Source organism: Heterodontus francisci, chromosome 12, assembly GCF_036365525.1.
Source record: "Heterodontus francisci isolate sHetFra1 chromosome 12, sHetFra1.hap1, whole genome shotgun sequence".
Taxonomy (NCBI): domain Eukaryota; kingdom Metazoa; phylum Chordata; class Chondrichthyes; order Heterodontiformes; family Heterodontidae; genus Heterodontus; species Heterodontus francisci.
Window position 1 is genome coordinate 85672159 of NC_090382.1, and position 25933 is coordinate 85698091.

The window sequence follows — 25933 nt, forward strand, 5'->3', positions numbered from 1 at the left end:
AAGGCACAATTCAGCATAGCGGCACCTCATCAGACCCCTTTGCTATCCTGAGTGGCGTGAAACAGGGCTGTGTTCTCGCACCCACACTTTTTGGGATTTTCTTCTCCCTGCTGCTCTCACATGCGTTCAAGTCTTCAGAAGAAGGAATTTTCCTCCACACAAGATCAGGGGGCAGGTTGTTCAACCTTGCCCGCCAAAGAGCGAAGACCAAAGTATGGAAAGTCCTCATCAGGGAACTCCTCTTTGCTGACGATGCTGCTTTAACATCTCACACTGAAGAGTGCCTGCAGAGTCTCATCGACAGGTTTGCGGCTGCCTGCAACGAATTTGGCCTAACCATCAGCCTCAAGAAAACGAACATCATGGGACAGGACTTTAGAAATGCTCCATCCATCAATATCAGCGACCACGCTCTGGAAGTGGTTCAAGCGTTCACCTACCTGGGCTCAACTATCACCAGTAACTTGTCTCTAGATGCATGGGAAAGGCTTCCACTGCTATGTCCAGACTGGCCAAGAGAGTGTGGGAAAATGGCACACTGACACAGAACACAAAAGCCCGAATGTATCAAGCCTGTGTCCTCAGTACCTTGCTCTATGGCAGCAAGGCCTGGACAACGTATGTCAGCCAAGAGCGACGTCTCAATTCATTCCATCTTCGCTGCCTCCGGAGAATACTTGGCATCAGGTGGCAGGACCGTATCTCCAACACAGAATTCCTCGAGGCGGCCAACATCCCCAGCTTATACACACTACTGAGTCAGCGGTGCTTGAGATGGCTTAGCCATGTGAGCCGCATGGAAGATGGCAGGATCCCCAGAGAGACATTGTACAGCGAGCTCGCCACTGGTATCAGACCCACCGGCCGTCCATGTCTCCGCTTCAAAGACATCTACAAATGCGACATGAAGTCCTGTGACATTGATCACAAGTCGTGGGAGTCAGTTGCCAGTGATCGCCAGAGCTGGCGGGCAGCCATAAAGGCGGGGCTAAAGTGTGGCGAGTTGAAGAGACTTAGCAGTTGGCAGGAAAAAAGACAGAAGCGCAAGGGGAGAGCCAACTGTGTAACAGCCCCGACAAACAAATTTTTCTGCAGCACCTGTGGAAGAGCCTGTCACTCTAGAATTGGCCTTTATAGCCACTCCAGGCACTGCTCCACACACCACGGACCACCTCCAGGCACTTACCCATTGTCTCTCGAGATAAGGAGGCCAAAGATGAAGATGAAGATGAAAGATGATTCCCATTTAAATTATTGAAACACTTGAAAATCCCACATCACATTTATGTTACACCAGGTCCCCAATGAAGCGATATCTTTGCAGTTAAAAGTCCCAAACTCTCCCCAGTTGCAATGGGTTGGATCTCCCAGTCCTTCTCAAAGGCAATGTCCTCTTCACTCACTTCTTCCAAGCACTTTCAACCTGGATTTTCGTAAATAAGGGGATCTCTGCTGACCCTGTTGGTCTTTTTCCTCCCGAAATCTCAGCTTTCGAATTGGGTTCAAGTCTTCGCAGCCTTTCACTGTTTGTGTTCTGAGAGCAGTTGTTTTCTCTTTCTCCAGTCCTCCTTACAACCTCCAGATTTACTGAAAGCCTGTTGAATTTATCCAGAATCAAAAGCCAATAGTCATTTGCCTTTTTCAATATGCAGAGTCCACAAGTCTGGTCACAGCAGAAACACCTGGGCCTTCCTTTGTTTCCAGGTGTTAAAAATTTAGACTTGAGTTTGCTCTTTCAGAGCCCCTGGCTCCCTATTTATGTTCTGAGAGTCTGGGAGAATGAAACCCATTGTTCTTCAGGTGTTACAACCTTGTATTCAATTTTCAAAAGGGTCTTTGATCTGGTTCCTTGTTCACATGGTAACCAGGATCCCTGTCTTCTCTCTAGGTAGAGTTGGTGCGACATCACACGTCTCCTCTGAATCCCTCTTACAATACATTAAAAATCAGTTTTTAAAAACAAAATGATACTACAAAGTCCAGCGTTCATAACACTGTCAATCTCTCAGCTGAACACGGTGCTTTTGACTTTGTGCTTTTGAGGTGCTTTTGACTTTCTCTGTTGTAGAGAAGTTTGTGGAAGTGTTGTGCATTGTTTTTGGAACTTGATTTGTGAGTTGGCGCATCCAATCGGGGCAGGGTAGGGGGGCATAAAATTTTTTCATGTGTAGTCTGCAAGAAGTATGGAGGCTGTTGTTTCAGCGTCTCTGAGCCTGTAACATGATCAACAAATGGAGCAGAGGCTGCAGAGAAGGAAAGCTCTACGAAGTGATAGGAGGAGGAGGGCTTGCCACAGAAGGCCGTACACACCGCACGTTTTCCGGAAACACTTATACCTCTAGATGAGCTATGAGCAATGCCTGGTGTGACTGACATTCACCAAACAGGTTGTTATAGAATTGTGCCATCTCCTTCAACATGACCTGGAGCCTCACACCAGGACGAGGACTGCACTGCCAGTAGCCATGAAGGTTACAGTGGCATTAAGCTTCTATGCAATTGGATCTTTCCAGGCAGAACTGGATGACATAGCCAACATATCCCAGTATGGCATCTGATGATTCCAGGAGGTGACGGAGGCCCTATATGCCAAGAGACATGATTGTAACATTTCTCTCTAAGGAGGCAGAAGCTGGATGAGTGGGCATGTGGCTTTGACAGGATAGTGGAATTCCCAATGGGGCAGGGAGATATTGACTGCACGCACATGGCTCCGTGGAACCCCCCATCCCCGCCATGTCAACAGGTAGAGGTACAGGAACTACAAGGGCTACCATTCCGTCAGTGCACAGTTTGTGTGCAACCATGTACAGTACATCATGTTAGCCAATTTCCGCAATCCTTGCAGCAACCACGATGCCTTTATTCCGAGGCAGTCTGCCAGTCCCACTGTCTTTGTGCCTTCAAGAACAAACAGAGGCTGTCTGCTTGGGAGCAAAGATGACCCTCTGTACATGTGAGTGATGATGCCCCTCTGCCACAAGACCACACAAGAACAGCAGGCATATAATGACAGCTATGGAGTCATCAGGAACATCATAGAACAACACCTGGTATCAATCTAGTCAACCTCCTCTGAACTGCCTCCAACTCATTTGCATCCTTCCTTAAATAAGGAAGAAAAATTGCACACTGTGTTTGAGATGTGGTCTCACCAATGCCCTGTATAACTGAAGCATAACATCCTTACTTTTATTTTCAATTCTTCTCGTAATAAAGGATTATCCTCTTTATTCGTTGCTGTAGCTGCATACTAACTTTGTGACTTATGCACTAGAACACCTAGATCCCTCTGCACCCTGAAATTCTGCAGTCGTTCTCCATTTAAGTAATACTCCTTAGACAGCACCTTCCAAACCCGCAGCCTCTACCAACTAGAAGGACAAGGGCAGCAAATACGTGGGAACACCACCACCTGCAAGTTCCCTTCCAAGTCACACACCATCCTGACTTGGAACTATATAGCCATTCCTTCACTGTCGCTGGGTCAAAATCCTGGAACTCCCTTCCTAACAGCACTGTGGGTGTGCCTACCCCAAATGGACTGCAGCGGTTCAAGAAGGCAGCTCACCACCACCTTCTCAAGGGCAATTAGGGATGGACAATAAATGCTGGCCTAGCCAGCGATGCCCACATTCCATGAATGAATAAAAAAAACTCTGATTTTTTATTCTTCCTGCCAAAGTAAACAATTTCACATTTTCCCATATTATACTCCAGCTGCCAGGTTTTTGCCCACTCACTCAAACTATCTATATCAGTCTGCAACCTCCTTATGTCCTCTTCATGTCATACTTTCCTACCTCCCTTTGTGTCATCTGCAAATTTAGCTACCATGCGATCGTTCCCCTCATCTAAGTCATTGATATAAACTGCAAAAATTTGACGCCCCAGCACAGACCCCTGCAGGACTCCAGTCGTGACATCCTGCCAATCAAAAAAGGACCCATTTATGCATACTCTCTGTTTTCTGCCAGCCAGTCAGTCAATCTTCTACCAATGCTAATATGTTACCCCCTACAAAGCTCCTACTTTGCGCAATAACCTTTTATGGGGCACCTTGTCAAATGCCTTCTGGAAATAAGTGTGCAACATCTTGCAAGAGCAACTCACCTTTTCCCTGTAGCTCTGCAAATGTTTTGTCTTCAGAAAATTGTCCAATTACCTTTTGAAGGCCTCAACCACACTTTCAGGTAGACCATTCCAGATCCTAACCACTCGCTGAGTAAAAAGGTTTTTCCTCATGTTGACTCTGGTTCTTTGGCCAATCACCTTAAATCGGTGTCCTCTCGTTCTGGATCCTTTGGCCAATGGAAACAGTTTCCATCTACTCTGTCCAGAACCCTCATGATTCTGAACACCTCTATCAAATCACATCTTAATCTCTTCAAGGAGAACAATCCAGCTTCTCCAACCTATACACGTAACTGAAGTTCCTCATTCTCTGGAACTATTCTCGTGAATCTTTTCTGCACCCTCTGTCAAAGTTATGCAGCCAAAAGAATGGATTAGCAGTGCAGTCATTGTTTAGAAGGCTAATAAGCTTCAAATCTGGATTGACTCTAAGGACTTGAATGAGGCTTTGAAGCACCAGCACTACCCTATTCCCACTGTGAATAATATTTTACCAAGGCTATCTAAAGCTCATGTATTCTCAGTTCTTGATGCAGAAGACCGGTATTGGCACATGAAACTAGATGAGGGGAGCAGTTTTCTCACAACTTTTGCTACACCCTACGATCGCTACAAATGGACACGTATGCCATCTGGGATATCAACATCACTGGAAGAATTACAACGACACCAGCATGAAATTGTGGAAAGCTTAGATGGTGCTGATGTCACAGCTGATGACTTTGTGGTATTCGGCTGTGGTGACACCCACCAGGAAGCAGTAGCAGACCATGATAAGAACTTAGCCAAGTTCCTGAAGAGAACAAGAGAATTCAACTTGCAGTTGAACAGGAAGAAACTTCAACTTTGTCTCTCATCAGTGTCCAATATGGAACATCTACTGACAGAGGATGGCCCACGCCCAGATCTGCATAAAATAAAGGCCATCATGGAGATGTTAGCCCATAAAGACAAGGCAGTGCAGCGCCTTCTTGGGTGTGTTACATACCGGGCAAAGTTCCTACCCAGACTGTCATGTTGCAGAGCCACCAAAAGGATTGACGGAAAAAGATGCTCACTTTGAGTGGCTAGAACACCACACCCAAGCGCTACATGAGCTCAAACAACTTTTCACTCAAGCTCCAGTGTTGAAGAAACCATAATCTAATGTGATGCATCAGAGAAGGGACTTGGAGCCACCCTTCTTCAGAAAAGTAAGACTGGCAAAAAGAGAATATGAGAATAGAATGGTAGTCAACATAATCGGGATCCCAAAATCTTATACTGGCATGTAAAATAGTAAGAGGGTAGTAAGAGACGTTGTGGGGCATATTAGAGACAAACAGGTGATATATGATAAGAGGCGCAGGGCAAGACTAGAAAACATAATGCATATTTTGTATCATTGTTTACTAAAGAAGAGGATTTTGGCAAAATATTGATAGAAGCGGAGATGGTAGAGGTATGGATTGGGATGAAAGTACAAGGATGTACTGGCAAGGCTGGCTATGCTTAAAGGGCATAGGTCACCTGATCCAGATGGCTTGCATCCTAGGTTGCTCAAGGAAATGGGAGTGGAGATGGTGGAAGGGCTTGCCATAATCTTCCAATCTTCCCTATATATGGGGAAATGCCAGAGGACTAGAGAGTGGCAAATGTGGTATCTTATTCAAGAAAGAACTAAGGACGTTCCTAGTAACTACAGGACAGTCAGTTTAACATCAGTGGTAGGTAAGGTTTTAGAAACAATAATCAGAAAAAAATCAACAGGAAGATGTTCAAGTTAATTGAGGTGAGCCAGCAAGGAATTGTAAAAGGCAGATTGTGCTTGGCTAAGTTCAGCAACTCACCAAGGCTCCTTCGACAGCACCTTCCAAATCTGTGACCTCTACCACCTAGAAGGACAAGGGCAGTAGATGCATGGGAACATCACCACCTACAAATTCCCCTCCAAGTCATATACCATCCAGACTTGGAACTATATCGCCATTCCTTCAATGTCGCTGGGTCAAAATCCTGGAACTCCCTTCCTAACAGCACTGTTGGTGTACCACATCCCAAGGACTGCGGTTCAAGAAGGCAGCTCACCACCACCTTCACAAGGGCAATTAGTGAAATAGGGATGGGCAATAAATGCTGACATAGCCAGAGATGCCCACATCCCATGAACTAATAAAAAAAGTAGATTTTTTTTGATGCAGTAACAGAGAAGGTTGATGAAGGGAATGCAATGGATGTTGTCTATGTTGATTTTAAGACAGCATTTGACAAAGTGCCACATAAAAGGCTGGTTAACAAAATTGAGGCTCATGGGATGAGGGTCAGTATCCAATTGGATAAAGAAATTGGCTTAAGGACAAAAAACAGCGAGTTGTGGTAAATTGTTGTTTTTCAGACTAGAGGATTGGTAGACAGTGGTGTTCCCCAAGGGTCAGTGAAAGGACCACTGCGTTTTTGATATAAAAATGTCTTGGATTTTGAAATACAGAGTAAAATTTCAAAATTTGCTGATGATACCAAACTTGGAAGTGTGACAGATACCAATCAACTGCAAAAAGACATCGATAGGCTAGCGCAGGCAAGTGGCAGATTAAATTTGATACACAAAAGTGTGAGTTGATGCATTTTGGCAAAAGTGATAGGGAGAGGCAATACAGACTAAACGGTACAGTTCTAAAGAGTATATAGGGACAGCAGGATCTTGGGTGTTCACGTGCATAGATCTTTGAAGGAGCAGGACCAGCAGGCACTTCAAAAGAGCGCCATCAGAGAGAGAGCACGAGCGAAGAGGTGACTAAGGTACTGGACAGGGGAATGTCTATGGATGTTACTTATATGGACTTCCAGAAGGCATTTGATGAAGTCCCACATAAGAGACTGTTAATTGGGTAGAGGCCCATGGAGTTGAGGGAAAATTATTGACATGGTTAGGAAATTGGTTGAGTGGTAGGCGACAGAGAGTGGGGATAATGGGTAAGTACTCTGATTGGCAGGATGTGACTAGTGGTGTCCTGTAGCGATCTGTGTTGGGGCCTCAATTATTCACATTATTCATTAACGACTTGGACGATGGCATAGTAAGTCATATATCCAAATTTGCTGATGATACAAAGTTAGGCAGCATTGTAGACAGTCTAGATGATAGCATAAAATTGCAAAGGGATATTGACAGACTAGGTGAGTGGGAAAAACTGTGGCAGATGGATTTCAATGCGGGCAAGTGTGAGATTATCCATTTTGGACCATAAAAGGATAGAGCAAGGTACTTTCTAAATGGGAAGAGGTTAAGTACAGTGGATGTCCAAAAAGACTTGGGGATTCAGGTGCATGGATCTTTAAAATGCCACGAACAAGTGCAGAAAATAATCAAAAAGGCTAATGGAATGCTAGCCTTTATATCTAGAGGATTGGAGTATAAAGACACAGAGGTTATGCTGCAGCTGTATAAAACCCTGGTTAGACCCCACTTGGAATACTGTGAGCAGTTCTGGGCACCACACATTAGGAAGGATATTATGGCCTTGGAGGGAGTGCAACATAGGTTTACAAGTATGATACCTGGACTACAGGTGTTAAGTTACGAGGAGAGATTACACAAATTAGGCCTGTTTTCGCTAGATTTTAGAAGGTTAAGGGGTGATCTGATCGAAGTCTTCAAGATATTAACAGGAAAAGACAGGCTAGATAAAGATAAACTATTTCCACTGGTTGGAGATTCTAAAACTAGGGGGCATAGTCTAAAAATTAGGACCAGACCGTTCAGGAGAGATGTTAGGAAGCACTTCTTCATGCAAAGGGTGGTAGAGGTTTGGAACTCTCTCCCACAAACAGCAGTTGAACCTGGAACAGTCGTTAATTTTAAATCTGAGATAGATAGATTTTTGTTAAGCAAAGATATTAAGGGATATGGGCCAAAGGCAGGTATATGGAGATAGGCTGCGGATCAGCCATGATCTCATTGAATGGCGGGACAGGCTCGAGGGGCTAAATGGCCTACTCCTGCTCCTAACTTCTTATGTTCCTATGTTCCTATGAGGCCAGCCGGCAGTTCAAAAGAGTGCCATCAGAGAGAGAGCACAAGCGAGACCAGCAGGCAGTTCAAAAGAGCTATCCAGTCCAGTCCTGTCCACCAGAACTGACCAACCTCATTCTGAGGAGAGAAAAAAAATCAAAGTGGACATCACAGGAAAACAGGTTGATTGGTCGGTGAGTTTTTTACCGTTTATCTTTCAACACTCGGGTAATTTTATGAATTGGAAGGTTTTATTTACTAATACTAGTTAAGCTTAATAGATTGGCTGGTGAATATTTCCTATTAATTAATTAAGTAAATAATTAATTAGTTATTTAAAACACAATCAGGATGGCAGGGCAGGTGGTGTGTTGCAGCTGCAGTATGTGGGAGCTGGTGGACACCAACGTGATCAACGGGAAACACGTCTACAGTAAGTGTCTGCGGTTCGAGGAACTTTGGCTCAGAGTCAGTGAGCTGGATGCATCAGGGAGGGGTAAAGTTATGTGGAAACTTAGTTCCAGGAGGCAGTCACACCCCAGAGGATAGGCTCCTTCTGATTTGGTTAGTGGTGGGGAACAAGAGGATGTGACTGCGAGTAAGGGGATTGAAAAGGCAAATATGGAGGAGCCTCAGACCTTGCAATTGTCCAACAGGTTTAATGTTCTTTCAGTTATATGGTTGAGTGAGGGACTCCAGGGTAGATGAGCAAATTCAATATGGCACCGTGGTACAGGAAGCCATTCAAGTGGGGAAGTAAATAAGTATGTAGTGGTAGTAGAGGACAGTCTAGCTAGGGGGATAGACATCATTCTCTGCAGCCAAGGGCGTGAGTCCAAAAGGCTGTGTTACCTGCCCGTTGCCAGGGTTTGGGACACCTGCTCAGGGCTGGAGAGGAGCTTGCAGTGGGAGGGGGAGGATCCAATTGTTATGGTCCACATGGGTACCAATGACACAAATAGGATTAGGAAAGAAGTTCTGCACAGGGAGTATGAGCAGCTAGGGTTAAATTAAAAAGCAGAACCTCAAAGGTAATAGTCTGTGGGTTATTACCTGAGCCACGAGAAACTTGGTGCAGGGTAAATGAGATTAGATCGTTAAATGCGTGGCTCAAAGATTGGTGTGGGAGAAATGTTTTTCGATCCATGGGGCATTGGCACCAGTACTGGGCAAAGTGAGAGCTGTACCTTTGGGAAAGTCTGCACCTGAACCATGCTGGAACCAGTGTTCTGGTGAGTCATATAACTAGGGCAGTAGAGAGGGCTTTAAACGAAATAGTGGGGTGAGGGATCAAGTGAGGGAAGATGTGATAGTTTAAAGAGAGAGGAGAAGGTAAGAGAGCAAGTTAGCAACAAGGATAATGATAATCAGGGTATGACAGGAAGCGACTGTGGTACAAACTCAAGAGTGAGTCAGCAGGTAAGACTAGAGGTTGTGAACTAACAGAGTGGGGAAGGTGGGTTCGGGAGAGGTGAGATTTAGAAATCCAAAGAGAAAGGCAAAGGCATCGGTACAGTATAGCGTTGTGGGTAAAGACAAGCAGAATGGGACAGGAAGGGACAGAGAGTTAAATAGAAATTGTACATCAGCAAATAGGGTAATTGAAGGGAATAGAAGCAAAAAAATGAAGTTAAAGGTTCTATATCTGAATGCGCGAAGCATCTGCAATAAGATAAATGAATTAGTGGCACAATAGAGGTACATGATTTAGATCTAATCGCCATCACAGAGACATGGTGATTAAGGTTCGGAAATAAATATTCCAGGTAAATATTTCGGGAGGACAGACAGAATAACAAAGGATGAGGGGTAGTAAAGGATGACATAAGGGCATCCGTGAGAAAGGATCTGGCCTCAGAAAATCATGAAGTAGAATCAATATGGGTGGAAGTAAGGAATAGCAGGTATCAAAAAACACTGCAGGGAGTAGTTTATAGGCCCCCTAACAGTAGTTATACCATTGGACAGAGCATTAAACAAGAAATTATTGCAGCTTGTAACACAGGTAAAGTAATAATTGTGGAGGACTTTAATCTTCATATAGACTGGGATGATGAAATTAGCAGGAGTGGTCCAGAAGATGAAAATGTAGAATGTTTTCAGGCCAGTTTCTTGGAGCAATACATTGTGGAGACAACTAGGGATAAAGCTATCTTAGATCCAGTATTGTGTAATGAAGCATGGTTAATAAGCAATATTATGGTAAAAGATCCACTGGGAAACAGTGATCATAATACCATTGAATTCCATGTTAAGTTTGAAAGTGACATGCTCCAATCACAAACAACAATCTTAAACTTAAACAAAGCCAATTACGGAGGCATGAAGGGAGAACTGGCTATGGTAAATTGAGTAAATAGACTAAAAGGTATGGCAGTAAATGAACAGTGGGAAACCTTTAAAAAAACAATTCAAAATGTTCAAGAAAAATACATTCCTTTGCAAAACAAAACCTCAGCCAGATAGACCCATCTGTGGCTCACTCAAGAAGGTAAGGATAGTATTGGATTAAAAGAAAATGCTTACAATGTTGCCAAAAAGAGTAGCAAGTCTGACGATTGGGAGTGTTTTAGAAATCAACAAAGGGCCACCAAAAAGTTGATAAAAAAGGAAAAAATAGAATGAGAGTAAACTAGCCAGTATCATAAAAACAGATTGTAATAGCTTTTACAGGTATATCAGAAGAAAGAGAGTAGCTAAAGTAAATGTTGGTCCCTTGGAAGCAGAGACAGGGGAAATTATCATGGGGCATGAGGAAATGGCAGAGGCATTGAAGAAATGTTTTGTGTCTGTCTTCACAGTAGAAGACACAAGTTCCATATCAAAAATAGGTAGTAACCTAGGGGCTAAAAAAGTGCGGAAATTAAGGAAATTCATATCAGCAGAGAAAAAGTATTGGAGAAACTTAAGGGACTAAAACCTGATAAATCTCCAGGATCTGATGGCCTACATCCTGAGGTTCTTAAAGAGATAGCTGCAGAGAGAGTGGATGTACTAGCTATGATTTTCCAAAATTCCTTAGATTCGGGAACGGTCCCATCAGATTGGAAGTTGGTAAATGTTCAGAGGATTATAGGAAATAGGAGCAGGAGTAGGCCATTCAGCCCATCGGGCTTGCTCTGCCCTTCAAATAGATCATGGCTGATCATCCACCTCTAAGCCATTTTCCCCCACTACCCCCATATCCCTTGATGTATTTAGTATTCAGAAATCTATTGATTTCTGTCTTGAACATGCTCAATAATTGAGCATCCACAGCCCTCTAGGGCAGAGAATTCCACAGATGCACCTTCCTCTGAGTAAAGAAATTCCTCCTCACCTCAGTCTTAAATGGCCTGCCCCTTACTCTGAGATTGTGTCCCCTTGTTCGAGACTCACCAGCCAGAGGAAACATCTCATCCACATTCACCCTGTCACGCCCTGTAAGAATTATTTTAAGTTTCAATGAGATCACCTCTCATTCTTCGAAACTGTAGCGAATACAGGGCCAGTTTCTGCAATAAAAGCAAAATACTGCGGATGCTGGAAATCTGAAATAAAAACAAGAAATGCTGGAAATACTCAGCAGGTCTGGCAGCATCTGTGGAGAAAGAAGCAGAGTTAACGTTTTAGGTCAGTGACCTAATGCCACTACCAAACGCATTTTCCCCTGCCTTCCCCTGTCAGCATTCCAAAGGGATCGTTCCCTCCGGGACACCCTCGTCCACTCCTCCATTACCCCCACCACCTCATCCCCTTCCCATAGCACCATCCCCTATAATCGCAGGAGGTGTAATACCTGCCCATTTACCTCCTCTCTCCTCACTATCCAAGGCCCCAAACACTCCTTTCAGAATAGATGCAGGAAAGATGTTCCTGATGGTTGGGGAGTCCAGAACCAGGGGTCATAGTCTAACGATACATGGTAAACTTTTCAGGACTGAGATGAAGAGAAATTACTTCACCCAGAGAGTGGTGAGCCTGTGGAATTTGCTACCACAGAAAGCAGTTGAGGCCAAAACATTGTATGTTTTCAAGAAGGAGTTAGATATAGCTCTTGGGGGGAAAGGGATCAAAGGCTATGGGGAGAAAGCGGGAACAGGTTACTGAGTTGGATGATCAGCTATGATCATAATGAATGGCGGAGCAGGCTTGAAGGGCCAAATGGCCTACTCTTGCTCCTATTTTCTATGTTTCTATGTTTCTAATTCCACTCGATTACCTCTTATATAGTGAAAATTACCCCTACTGAATGTCCAGTCTCCCATCACAGTCAGGAAGATGTTATTACACCTCTTTAATACACAGCCAATGCCAATCCTCATCCATGAACAGGTCTCATTTTCTTTATCTTGGTTGGAATCAGAGGCAGAGGTTAACAGCAATAAAAGCTCTTACCTACTGATATCATAGGTTAAAGTTCTAATTCCTACCTACCACCACAAAGGAATGTAGAGCAGGCCAGGGAGTGACAGGGTGAAAAGCAACATCCGCCAGCTTCGTATGAAATATGCAACCAAAGGAAGGATCATATAGCCGAGTGCATAAGAATTGCAAACTCCCAGTGTGCAGTACTTAATCCGAATGGATTTCGCAAGAATTTCCGATCCTGTAAGAAAAGAATAACCGGGTCAAGAACAGCAGTGATTGTGAGTTATTTTCTGATTTTATTTCATTGCCTGTTATTGCCATGATTTTTTTTGTATTCAACTAAAAAAGCTTTCAAGTTGAACGCTGACTATAGATAACCGACAAGCCAAGCTGTGCGAAGGATCCTGAATGCAGATATGTCAGCTCAGCCCATCTTATGCACTTCCCAGAGGCCAGCAATTGAGCAGCATTAGCAAATAACAAAGCAAAGAAATATGGTACATAGCAGGGAGGAAAGGAAAAAGGAGTGGAATACATTTGAAAAGCAATGAAAGACTAAGTAAAGTTGAAAAAGGTAAAAAGAAATTTGTAACAAATATTAGGACTGGGGGCTATTACTATGGATACAAGAACACAAGAACAATCAGAGATAACAATAGACCAGTCGGCCCATGAAAACTGATCCCTCCAGTACTCCGACTCTTTCATCTAACGAGTTTGAACAACTTCAGTATTTTGCTTTTTCTATCCTGCCTGGCAGACTTTCTAATATAGGCCATTACATCAGTAAAGAAATTATTCCTGAGCTTTATATTCCACTTTTCCCTAATAATCACTAATTCTGTTCTCTTGCTCTACTTTCCTGGCTTTTTTGAAGTAATTATCTGTGTGTAAATTGTCTATAATCGTTTAATATTTTAGATACTACAGGAGAACCTTCATAACTGCCTTCTTTCCAGGCATCATAGCAAAAGTTTATTTTTATTCATTCATAGGATAATTTACTGCCCATCCTAATTGCCCTTGAAAAGGTAGTGGTGAGCTGCCTTCTTGAACAGCTACAGCCCTTGTGTTGTAGGTACACCCACAGTGCTGTTTGTTCGGGAGGGAGTTCTAAGATTTTGACCCAGTGACAGTGAAAGAACAGCATTATATTTCCAAGCCAGTGTATATGAAGTGCTTCATTATTTGAGGATCTGAAGAAGGGTCACTGACCTGAAACATTAACTCTGCTTCTCTCTCCACAGATGCTGCCAGACCTGCTGAGTATTTCCAGCATTTCTAGTTTTTATTTCATTATTTGAGGAGTTGCAAATGGGACTGAACATTCTGCATTCACCAGTGAACATCCCCACTTCTGATATGACAGAGGGAAGGTCACTGCTGAAGTAGCTGAAGATGATTGGAACTAGGACACTGCCCGGAGGAACTCCTACAGCAATGCCCTGGGGCTGAGGTAATTGGCTTCCAATAATGACAACCATCTTCCTTGGTGCTTGGTATGACTCCAGCCAGTTGGGAGTTTTCTCCTGATTTCCACTGACTGCAATGTTACTACAGCTCCTTGATTCCACACTCAGTCAAATGCTGCCACGATGTCAAGGGCAGTAACTCTCACCTCACCTCTTGAATTCAGCTTTTTGTCCATGTTTGGACCAAGTAACCTTGGCTAACCTTTCCTCATAGCTCATCCTCTTTATAGTTGAAATCAGTTGTGTTTCCCTTCTTGTTTCCAATAGAGGTATACTAAAATTTAAGGCTATATTACAATTAATTAATTGATTACAGTGAGAACAATTGCTGAGGATAATGGAGATTTGAGTCACATTTCTGTTCACAAAAATGCCAGGACTTTATGGTCAGCCACAGAGATCTTTGGCCACACAACACTGCAGTAGGCATCGGAAATGTATCATTGTCATTTTACGTCCTCCACCAAGGTGGACTGACCAACGTAGGTGAGAATTGCATCAAGAACCTGGGGCTGGATTTTCAGTCCAGGGTCAGGAACTGGAATTTGGGACTAGTTCCAAGTCCCAGTGTGCTCCAGACATGTCCAACTGGATTTGTAAAGGGCCAGGACAATTGGCAGGGGGAGTGGGGTTGCCATCTAATTAAGGACAGTGGGCTAGCTCCTGAGGCTGGAGGGCCAATGGGACACCCTCCAGAACTGATGCACCAGCAGCCCCACTGGCTGAGGTGACAGCTACCAATTCATGATGGAGAGAGGGTGCCTCAACACAGAGGTGCCCTCTGAAGAGGAGATCAGATTTTTTTAAAGGCAACCCCTCCACGGGACATCAATGACTGGTCAGGGTGGGTGGCAGATGCAGTTCCTCGTGGGATGAAGGACGCCTCCCCACCACTTTCCCAACATGAGTCCGCCATGGTTGTCTGGTCGAACTCTCTTTCCCACATTGCTGGCTGGAAATCCCAGTTGGCGCAGGAACGGGGCCTTAGTAGGCCCTCTAACTGGCCCTAATCGCCCCCAATTGGCTGCCCGTCACTTGCAGGTGGGTAGCTGTTCTGAGCCCAACATAGTCTCTGCAAAAATGGACCAGGGTCAGAAACATGACACCAAACTGGCACAATGGCGTGAAATTGCAAGCCTGCCCATCTCCGATCACCATCCTGATCCCGAGCTGCTTTTAAAACCCAGCCCCTAATGTCAATAGTTAAATTATCCTGACACTAGAAAGTTGCTGAGGTCAGAAATGGATCATTTCAATGGGCAGAACTCCCAGACGGATTATATTCCAATACACAGAAAATTCTTGCTGTTATATTTGCTGTTATTCCCTTTCTAAGTCTTCCTGTTCTAATCCAATTCTAGCCATTGAACTTTTATGACACATATTTTCTGCATCTACAGCCTATTTCACCATTCAATACGATCATGACTAAATCTATCAATTTTGGTAGTTTTAAAATCATCTAACATCAAATGTCATTTACGAAAGAGAGTGTTCCAAACTTCTATCACTCTTTACGTGAAGAAGTGTTTTCTAGGGTTGAATTTTCCTTGCTGTTTGGGGAGGGGATAGGAGGTGGGAGGAGGCGGAATATCGTGACGAAAGACATTAGGACAGAAGCTTGAATCTTTACATTGCAAGAGGATATTCCAAAGGGCGGCCAGCATGGTGGGAGGACTTCGCACTCAAACACGGTGGGACAGTAATTAAGACTGTTAAACAGGCAATTACCTGCAATTTTACTGAAGTTTTCAAATTTTTCAAAGAGTGCATGGGAACCACAGGGTTTCAGAACCTCGGCAGGTATAAGGAGGCAATGACTTGGCAGAAGGTCAATGCTGGCTCCAGACGGTAGCCATTGTGAATGCTAGTGTGGCTTGACAGGGAGGGTGAAACAGTGCGGGCATTGGCACTGTCAGTTGGGAGCAGGGAAAAAGTTTCCAGCCGTGCTAGGGCATACCCCCAGAGTGCCCTTTCAAAACTAGCAATTGTGTGGATAAAGCAAGGGAGGTAAAAGGCCCTGGAAACTCATTGCAATTACCTGCCATGGGCCTCATTCACTCAGGCTTCAGGATCTCCAGTGAGGAGGAGCATCAGAAAGGGAGAGAACAGCAGCCATAGGCAGCAGATCAACAGCAGCCTGAGGGCTAACAGCAGTGCCAGGCTTGGGCTGGGGGGGATGCAGGAGGAGGGTGCAGAGGAGCATGCAACCAGCCTCCTGTGCGCAGAAGGAGTAACCTTGCAGAGAGTGTCTACCATCCAAGGGTCAGCAAACTTCAGTTAGAGCAGCAATGTTGCCGAAAACTGCGCCTCTCCAGGGAGGACGTCACAGAGCTGTGTGGCATGATGAAGGACGAGCAGAGCCCCATGGGAAGTGGTGGGCACCCAAAGCCAGTGGCACTGAAAGTCACTGTGGCACTTGTCATGCTAGCCCCCCACCTGCCAAGAATGAGGCATATTAATTTTGTCATATGAACATTGATTTGAAAACTGTTGCTGAAGTGGAGAAAGGACTTGTTTAAAAAATTACCAGGCCCTTGGCTGGAAAGGTATTTGCATATTAACAGACAGTGCTTGTGGAGACAAATGGGTTACTTCACATATCCAATTTAACCCACAATGGAATTTGAGCACCAGGTATTGTATGTAAGAGACATTCCAGGGTCGTCTAAGACCAGAGATTCCACAAACAGATGTGGTCAGACCAGCTGGTCATATGACTCACCTGCTTGGCAACCTGTTTTTTTCTGAATTGTACAAACAGTTTGAACTGAGAGTGTCTCTTTGCTCCTGGACTGAAAAGACCTCTCCTGGTTGGTGCGCCACAGCCTCTCCTGTCTGCTCCATTTCTTTCTCACAAAACTCCAAATCCACCGAAGAAACATGAAACCCAAGAGAGAAAAGTCTCCTACAGCGAACAAGGTTTAAGAAGAATACTGGGCCCCAGTGAAAAGCAGGATCTACCTACAATCAAGGACTCTACAGTGAGCTCGAAGATCGGTAACAAAAACCCTCTTCAGAGATTGCCTCAAACTTTTCCACATTATTTCTTCTGCTCTGTTCTGTCTCTATCTGCATGTGTGTATCGCATATGCATGCTAGCTTGGGTACGTAGGGGTGAACCAAATTAGAGTTTAAGTTTAAATTTAATAAATGCCAACCTTTCTTCTTTAAACCTAAGAAAACCTATTTGTTCTGGTTTCTTTGCCTCATAATTGGAAAGTAGTGATTCACCAAAGGGGAGATTAAAACACAGTGTGTTTAAAATTAAATCCTGTTATGCTAAGACCAGGTGAAGGCTGAGAGGAAACCATAGACCCCTTTCTCACCTGGTCATAACACACTGAATTTTTACGCCTCAGGATTATTCCAGGGACCCACTAGAGATATCTGTGGACAGTCTGCAGCTCATCACTGCATCAAGATGGTCCCCAGTGTCATCTTCAAGAGAGGCAGCCAATACGGGCACTTTTGCACCAATCCGGACAGTCAGGCTGAGAGACCAAAGGGTTTGGGCCATCGCTGGAATCCCCTGGTGTAAAGTGTCATCGACTGCACACATGTGGGCATCAAGGCTCCCACAGACCAGGCAGCAGCCTTCATCAAATGGAAGGGCTTCCACTTGCTCAGTGTACAACTAGCCTGTGACCACCGCAAGCAGTTCCTGCTGTTGTGTGCACGGTTCCCAGGAAGCAGCCACAATGCCTATATACTAAGGCAGTCCCAGGTGTCAGATCTTTTCAAACCCACAACCTCCACCGCATGCCTTCAAGGATTGATACTGAGTGACAAGGACTACCCACTGAAAACGTGGCTATTTATGCCTATGAAGAACTCAAGCACTGAGGCAGAGGAGAGATACAACACCTGCCACGAGACTACTCGAGCGACCATTAAGCATGCCATTGGGCTTCTGAAGATGTGGTTCAGGTGCTTAGATCAATCCAGTAGTGCCGTTCAGTATGCCCCAGCAAGGGTCTTACGTATCGTGGTGCTCTGCTGTGCTCTGCACAATCTGGTGATACAGAGGGGAGAGGCATTGAACAATGAGGATATTGTGCAGCACAATGCCTCCTCCAATGATGAGAATGTGGAAGAAGATGATGACTAGGCATTGCATATTGAAGAACTCAGAGATCACAGGCCAGGCGCAATGAAATACGTGAAAGGGAGGCTCAGGATGTGCTAATACAGGCACGTTCCACATGATACTTACTAACAATCCATGCAATTCAATAAAACTTCACCTTTCTGCAGCCCTGCTGCTGCTTACTTCATTGACCTTACCCAGTAAGATACTAGACTGCAGCATGGAGAATGCATCAACCTGCAGTGTGGTCTCTCTCACTTTCCGATGGAGCCAGGGTACTCCTGAAGTCCCAGTGGCCTGCAAGAAATAGAAGGATAACTATTGCCTTGCCACATTACACACTTATTGGAGAGCAAAAAAATTGCAAGTCGCCATGCTTGAACAAGCAATTAACTGTGAACCTCGAGTGCAGCTAGGTGCTCTTCTTGAATCTCTTACGTGTGCTTCCACGTTGTGCTCCCCCTGGGCTGTCAGCTGAGGTGGAGGCAGGCTGCTGACCTTGCTTCCCCACGTTTTGGATGACCTTGGCAGTCATCCTCTGGCTGCCTGAGGACTGGTGGGCTCCAGAATATTGAGGGTCTCCTGCACATGTGTAGGGCCCTGCTCTGTCATCCCAGCTAAGTGACAGAGGGGGTGAGGATCCGCTGTCCATGCCAAGAGTGCCCTGAGAGGAGTCCCTAGATGCATCAGTTAGCCGCTCCTCTTCACTTTCCAGGCACACGTACTTCCCTGCTCATCTGAGGAGTCTGAGGACCTGGCGGTGACTCTAGAAGCCTCTCTCCCCGCCCGCTATCGACCAGCCATTGCTGCACAAAGCTCATGGAGGTGGCGATGGCATGGAGATCCGTGTGCATTTCCAGTATCCACTGAGGTTCATCAATCTCTCGATAGAGGAAGCCAAGTGCATACACGCCTGAGATATGGCCTGGCTGGACTCCTCTATCGCCTGTGCTAGGGTGCACATAGCCTCTGGAAGCACTGCCAGATGTGCCTGCACCTCACACTGTAGCTCCAGTGTCTGTCGCCTTACTGATGACTCCAGGGACATGTCATCAGCCTGAGGTTCAGCATCACCCTGGCTCCCCACAGTCCTCCGAGTGTCAGTGGCCTCAGCTGTCACAGCCTTCATCAGCTGTTCGGGTGGGTGTGCATTATGCTCACCAGGTTGTGACCCGAAATCTACTTGCGAACGGATACCCACACATGTGACAGTATCTGCACTGGTGGAGGGTGACGGGGAATAATGTGCATCTTCTGAGGTCCCCTCCTCCTGCTCAGAAGTGGACAGTGGTTCCCTGGTCTCTGACGCTGTCTGATCTTGACTCAGACCTGAGTCAGAGAGAAGATTAATTCGAGGGTTACGCACATTCCATCACATCCTTAGAATACTCCTTGGGTTGAATTTGATTCCTGCGACAGGGGTCCCATCAGCAGGCTGGAAAATAGTGGGGAGGAGGGAAGAACCTTCCTTGGCCCTCTGTCGGACCCCCGTAGCTATTTAATGGCACGCAGCCAATTAACTGCCCACCATCAGGGACATTGCAACTTGAAGGGATGAGTGCCCGCCTCCAAGAGCTGCCAGTGAGAGCACTCCTATACTGCAGTGAGACCTGGACTGTGTATCAGCGACACATAAGAGTGCTAGAGAAATTCTATCAGCAATGCCTCCGCCGCATCCTCCAGATTCAATGGGAGGACCGTCGAACAAACACTAGTGTCCTTCCAGCTCCATAAGCTGCATCATGCTTTGAGTCCAAACAGCTTAATGATGAGGCAGAGCAGCAGCAGAGAAGGAAAGAGGAAGCCAATCTTGCATTCCAGATCCCACTACCTCATAGGACGTACTGCCCCGTGTCCCCAAAGATCTGCGGATCTAGGATCGGCCTATTCAGTCACCTGAAGACCCATGGCAGAAATAGTGACGTTGAGTAGACATCACACTTGAATCGAGGGACAGTCGACGACGATATCCTTCCCAGAACTGTTCACAGTACTTCAGGTGTGGTCAAATCAGGGCATTTTATATGATAATGCTACCCCTTTGTATTCTATTCCTCTAGGTAGAAAGACCAGTGTTCCAATGGTCTTATTGATCATTTTCTGTACCTGTTCATGACATTTTAATGAACTGTGTACCTGGACCAAAAGTCTATTTGGATCTCCACTCTTTCGAGCTATTCCCCATTTAAAAAGTATTCTATCTTTTTCAGGTCCAAAGTGGATGACCTCACATTTGCCTACATTGAAATCCATTTGCACAGTTTTGCCCAGTGAGTCAATTTATCAATATCTCTTTGTAATTTTACACTTCCATCTACACTGCTTACAATACCACCTATCTTTGTGTCATCGGCAAATTTGGATATGTGGCCTTCTATCCCATCATTTAAGTTGTTAATGAATACAGTGAATAGTTGAGTCCCCAAAATAGATCCTTGTGGGACACCACTAGTTACATCTGTTGTAGATTGTTGTTAGCGTAGTTCGAGCGTTGTTTACAGATGTCTCGGAGTCTTGGTACGGCTAAATAGTAACTCGTTTATTTTATATACACAACTATTTACACTCACGTTAAGCATGTCCAGCTAACACTTCTCATGATGCTCCTAGCTCCTTCCAAACCTAATATCCATGATACTATTGCATTATCATCACTACAGTGGGAAGGCTTACTCTCATTGTCTCAAACATTAACCTTTTCAGACCCTTATACAACAGCTCCCCCCAAGTCTTTGTCCAGATATATTTTTATATATGTATATTCATTCATTTTGACTTTCCATACTACCCCATCTCCCCCCTCCCCAAGTCTCGGACATCACAGATTCAGTCTATCAGGAGGCTTCACGACTCTCCTTGATTGTATTTTTGTCAAACTTGGAAGATCAGTAGCCTTTCTTGAAAGTCTTGTTCGATGACTTGGATGGCCTTGACCAATGTTTGTAGTATCCTGTTGTCTCTGGGTTTCTTGATCATCATCTGGTTCCTCCAGATATATGACAGTTTGTTGTGTACGAGGAATAGGGATAAAGTTTCTCCTATTTTGGCATATAGTACCCTCGAGAGTGTGTACTACAATAAGATGTCAGATGAACTTCATCTCTCTGGATGGGCTGGATTTTAAGGAGCCCTTGACATCGGGATCCGTGGCGGGGGGGTGCAGGGAAGGGCCTGAAGGTGGCCTCGAATGAGGCCCACCACGGATCTTGACGCCAGCAGGGCCCAGCCGCTCAGCAACGGGAGCACAATCACCATTTGCAAATAAAGTAAATTAATAGATTTGCATGTACTTACCATGAAGCTTGATGTCCTGATGCGATCTTCAACCCAGCGGCCGGCACCCCGCAACTTCAGATCCCCATCTGGGAAAATGAGGCTCAACACAGGTGGGGAGGGGGAGGAGGTAGGTTTATCAGTGCAGGGGGTGCTGGGGTGGGGGGTGGGAAACGCAGTCAAATTAACATCATTGGTGTAGGGGATAGTGCGAAGGGATGTACTTTAAACTTTGTGCAGTTTGGGGGGGAAGGTTCGATGGTAAAGGTAAGTGTTTTTGTGTGGGAAAGGGCAAATAATTAATTTAATTGTTATTGGGGGGGGTGGGAGAGGGGTAAAAGAGATGTATTTATTTAATTTCATTAAATCTCTTTTTAAATATTTAAATATGCTGGTAGGACTAACAGCCCTTTAAAAATGGCGTCAGTGCCTGCGCACAGGCAGCTGACGCCATTTCCAGGGATGGACAGCCTGCCTCCTCCACGTGATCAGGGGTTGGGGGGTTGCTGGGGCGGCCTGCCCCGGCTATTTAAATGAACCGCCATGCTTGGAATTGCGGTGGCTCTTTGGCGTCGCTGCACGGGCGGGCCACCATTCTTTTCGCACGGGCTTATAAAATGCAGCCCAATGACTCTAACTTCACGTCCTAGATCTCGTATCCATCCCTTCTCTCCATCCTTTAACATTGATAGGTTTTAGGTACGAAATCTCTTATTGTAATTGCGAGCTTGTTGGTTCCTGTAAGACTTCTCTCTGTCTTGGACTTTTTTGTAGTCTTGTACGTCTAGCCCCGAATGTTGTTTTCTGAGTGGAATAGGAAGTTGAGTTTTTAGCTTCCTCCCCATCAACAGCTCTGAAGGTGAATGCCCACAAAATAATGGAGTAGATCAATAATTCCATAGTGCAACTGGAAGATCTTCGTTCTTCTGCAACAACGATTTAATAATTCGTACTCCTCTCTCCGCTTCACCATTCGATTGAGGGTAAAGAGGGGAACTTGTGAGATGTTCGAATCCCCACTTCCTCGCAAATTGTGTGAAGTATTTATTTGCAAACGGTGGTCCATTGTCTGACACAACCTCATCAGGAATACCATGAGTTACAAAGATCTCTTGTGAAGCTCTAACAACAGATTCTGTTGTTGTTGAGTACAATCTTTTCACTTCAATCCATCTTGAAAAATAATCGATCACTCTTCTTTGGCCTCCTTGTCTTGAGATACAATGGGGAAGCGCCTAGAGGTGGTCAGTAATTTGTGAAGCAGCACCTGGAGTGGCTATAAAAGACAATTCGAGAGTGACAGACTCTTCCACAGGCGCTGCAGATAAAATTGGGGCTGTTACACAGTTGGCTCTCTCCTTGCGCTTCTGTCTTTTTTCCTGCCAACTGTAAAGTCTCTTCGATTCGCCACGCTTTAGCCCCGCCTTTATGGCTGTCCGCCAGCTCTGGCGATCACTGGCAACTGACTTCCACGACCTGTGGTCAATGTCACAGGACTTCATGTCGTGTTTGCAGATGTCTTTAAAGCGGAGACATGGAGGGCCGGTGGGTCTGATACCAGTGATGAGCTTGCTGTACAATGCGTCCTTGGGGATCCTGCCATCTTTCATGCAGCTCACATGGCCAAGCCATCTCAAGCGCTGCTGGCTCAGTAGGGTGTATATGCTGGGGATGTTGGCTGCCTCGAGGACTTCTGCATTGGAGATATGGTCCTGCCACCTGATGCGAAGGATTCTCTGGAGCACCGAAGATGGAATGAGTTGAGACGTCGCTCTTGGCTGACATACGTTGTCCAGGCCTCGCTGCCGTAGAGCAAGGTACTGAGGACACAGGCTTGAAACACTCGGACTTTTGTGTTCCGTAACAGTGTACCATTTCCCACGCTGTCTTGGCCAGTCTGAACATAGCACTACATAGGACATGGATCGATCATTATGATGTAAGATTTTCCATTGTATATAAATAAATAGATATTCCCATGGTCTGGTTGGAAATTGTATGTCTTTGGATATTCCTGGCCACTAAACAGATGGTTGAGTCGTGCTCTGCATTTTGTGATTCCAATGCGACCTTGATGGATTCTTGCCAAGATCTCTGATCAAACAGAAATCGGAATGACCAGTCTGTCGTTATACACCAGCAAATCGTATACAATTGTACCTCCTGAATACAAAGAAAATTTTCATTGCTTTCCCACTAGGACGTTACTGTGGCCAACCTGGTGTACAATACTGGCATATCTTTTCTGAATGGAGGGATGTGACCATTGGTGTTCCACAGGGATCAGTGCTGGGACCTTTGCTGTTTGTAGTATATATAAATGATTTGAACAAAGAACAAAGAACAGTACAGCACAGGAACAGGCCATTCAGCCCTCCAAGCCTGCACCGATCTTGATGCCTGCCTAAACTAAAACCTTCTGCACTTCCGGGGACCATATCCCTCTATTCCCTTCCTATTCATGTATTTGTCAAGATGTCTCTTAAATGTCGCTATCGTATATGCTTCCACTACCTCCCCTGGCAGCAAGTTCCAGGCACTCACCACCCTCTGTGTAAAAAACTTGCCTCGCACGTCCCCTCTAAACTTTGCCCCTCGCACCTTAAACCTATGTCCCCGAGTAACTGACTCTTCCACCCTGGGAAAAAGCTTCTGACTATCCACTCTGTCCATGCCGCTCATAACTTTGTAAACCTCTATCATGTCACCCCTCCACCTCCGTCGTTCCAGTGAAAACAATCCGAGTTTTTCCAACCTCTCCTCATAGCTAATGCCCTCCAGACCAGGCAACATCCTGGAAAACCTCCTCTGTACCCTCTTCAAAGCCTCCACGTCCTTCTGGTAGTGTGGCGACCAGAATTGCACGCAATATTCTAAGTGTGGCCTAACTAAGGTTCTGTACAGCTGCAACATGACTTGCGAATTTTTGTACTCTATGCCCCAACCGATGAAGGCAAGCATGCCGTATGCCTTCTTGACTACCTTATCCACCTTTCAGTGACCTGTGGACCTGTACGCCCAGATCTCTCTGCCTGTCAATACTCCTAAGGGTTCTGCCATTTACTGTATACCTCCCACCTGCATTAGACCTTCCAAAATGCATTACCTCACATTTGTCTGGATTAAACTCCATCTGCCATTTCTCCAGATGGAGTCCAAGATGGCAGATGGAGTTTAATCCAGACAAATGTGAGGTAATGCATTTTGGAAGGTTTAATGCAGGTGGGAGGTATACAGTAAATGGCAGAACCCTTAGGAGTATTGACAGGCAGAGAGATCTGGGCGTACAGGTCCACAGGTCACTGAAAGTGGCAACGCAGGTGGATAAGGTAGTCAAGAAGGCATACGGCATGCTTGCCTTCATCGGTCGGGGCATTGAGTATAAAAATTGACAAGTCATGCTGCAGCTGTACAGAACTTTAGTTAGGCCACATTTAGAATATTGCGTGCAATTCTGGTCACCACACTACCAGAAGGACGTGGAGGCTTTGGAGAAGGTACAGAAGAGATTTACCAGGATGTTGCCTGGTCTGGAGGGCATTAGCTATGAGGAGAGGTTGGAAAAACTCGGATTGTTTTCACTGGAACGACGGAGGTAGAGGGGCGACATGATCGAGGTTTACAAAGTTATGAGCGGCATGGACAGAGTGGATAGTCAGAAGCTTTTTCCCAGGGTGGAAGAGTCAGTTACTCGGAGACATAGGTTTAAAGTGAGAGGGGCAAAGTTTAGAGGGGATGTGCGAGGCAAGTTCTTTCCACAGAGGGTGGTGAGTGCCTGGAACTTGCTGCCGGGGGAGGTGGTGGAAGCAGGTATGATAGTGACGTTTAAGAGGCATCTTGACAAATACATGAATAGGATGGGAATAGAGGGATACAGTCCCCGGAAGTGCAGAAGGTTTTAGTTTAGGCAGGCATCAAGATCGACGCAGGCTTGGAGGGCCGAATGACCTGTTTCTGTGCTGTACTTTTCTTTGTTCTTTGTTTGTTGATCTGAATGCATTCCTCGTCCCACTTTTGAGCGTAACGAATTTCTTGAAGTTTCTGTGTATGTCCCGGCCTTTGCACTGTGAATATGACTCTATCTCTTCAACAAAGTTAACACCCTGTTGCATAGGATGGCCAACAGTTGCTCTTGATAATGCATCAGCGGAGATTTGACATATACCGTCTCATTGGTATATCTCGTCAACCTCAATCCGAATTTCTGAATTCCCAGAGGCATCTTTGCAATTTTCTTCTCATCCAGTGAGGAAACCAAAGGTTTGTGGTCTATCTCAATAACCATTTTCAGGCCAATAATGTAATCAGAAAACTTCTCGCAAGGCCATGAGACGGCAAGTGTTTTTTCTTCAATGACAGCATACCTTGTCCCTGTTTCGGATGAAGCTGTAGATAAATAAAGATGTCTTCAACATCCATTTGGCTGTTCTTGAAAGAGGACTGCTCCTAAACCCTGTAGATGAGGCATCTGCTGCAATTGTAGTTGGTAACGAAGGGCTGTAATGTGCTAATATTTCTGGCGAGACTAGCATCTCCTTAATTCTTCGAAATGCCTGCTCTTGATGTGTGTTCCAACATCACACTTGATCTTTTTCAAAATTGTCTGAATGGTTCTGTTACTTG

The 25933-nt window shown here is 45.2% G+C and overlaps 1 protein-coding gene across 3 annotated transcripts in view; it reads right to left on the reverse strand.

Moving 5' to 3' along the window:
- Nucleotides 1-25933, reverse strand: part of LOC137375970 (organic cation/carnitine transporter 2-like) — a 117509-nt gene that overhangs the window by 62063 nt on the left and 29513 nt on the right. For 2 of the 3 annotated variants that reach the window (XM_068043782.1, XM_068043784.1), the window contains exon 4: nucleotides 12542-12713. The exons of the other annotated variant lie outside the window; for it this stretch is intronic. In XM_068043782.1, coding sequence (XP_067899883.1) covers nucleotides 12542-12713 — 172 coding nt within the window. The remainder of the gene's footprint in view (nucleotides 1-12541; nucleotides 12714-25933) is intronic. 3 annotated transcript variants of the gene reach the window in all.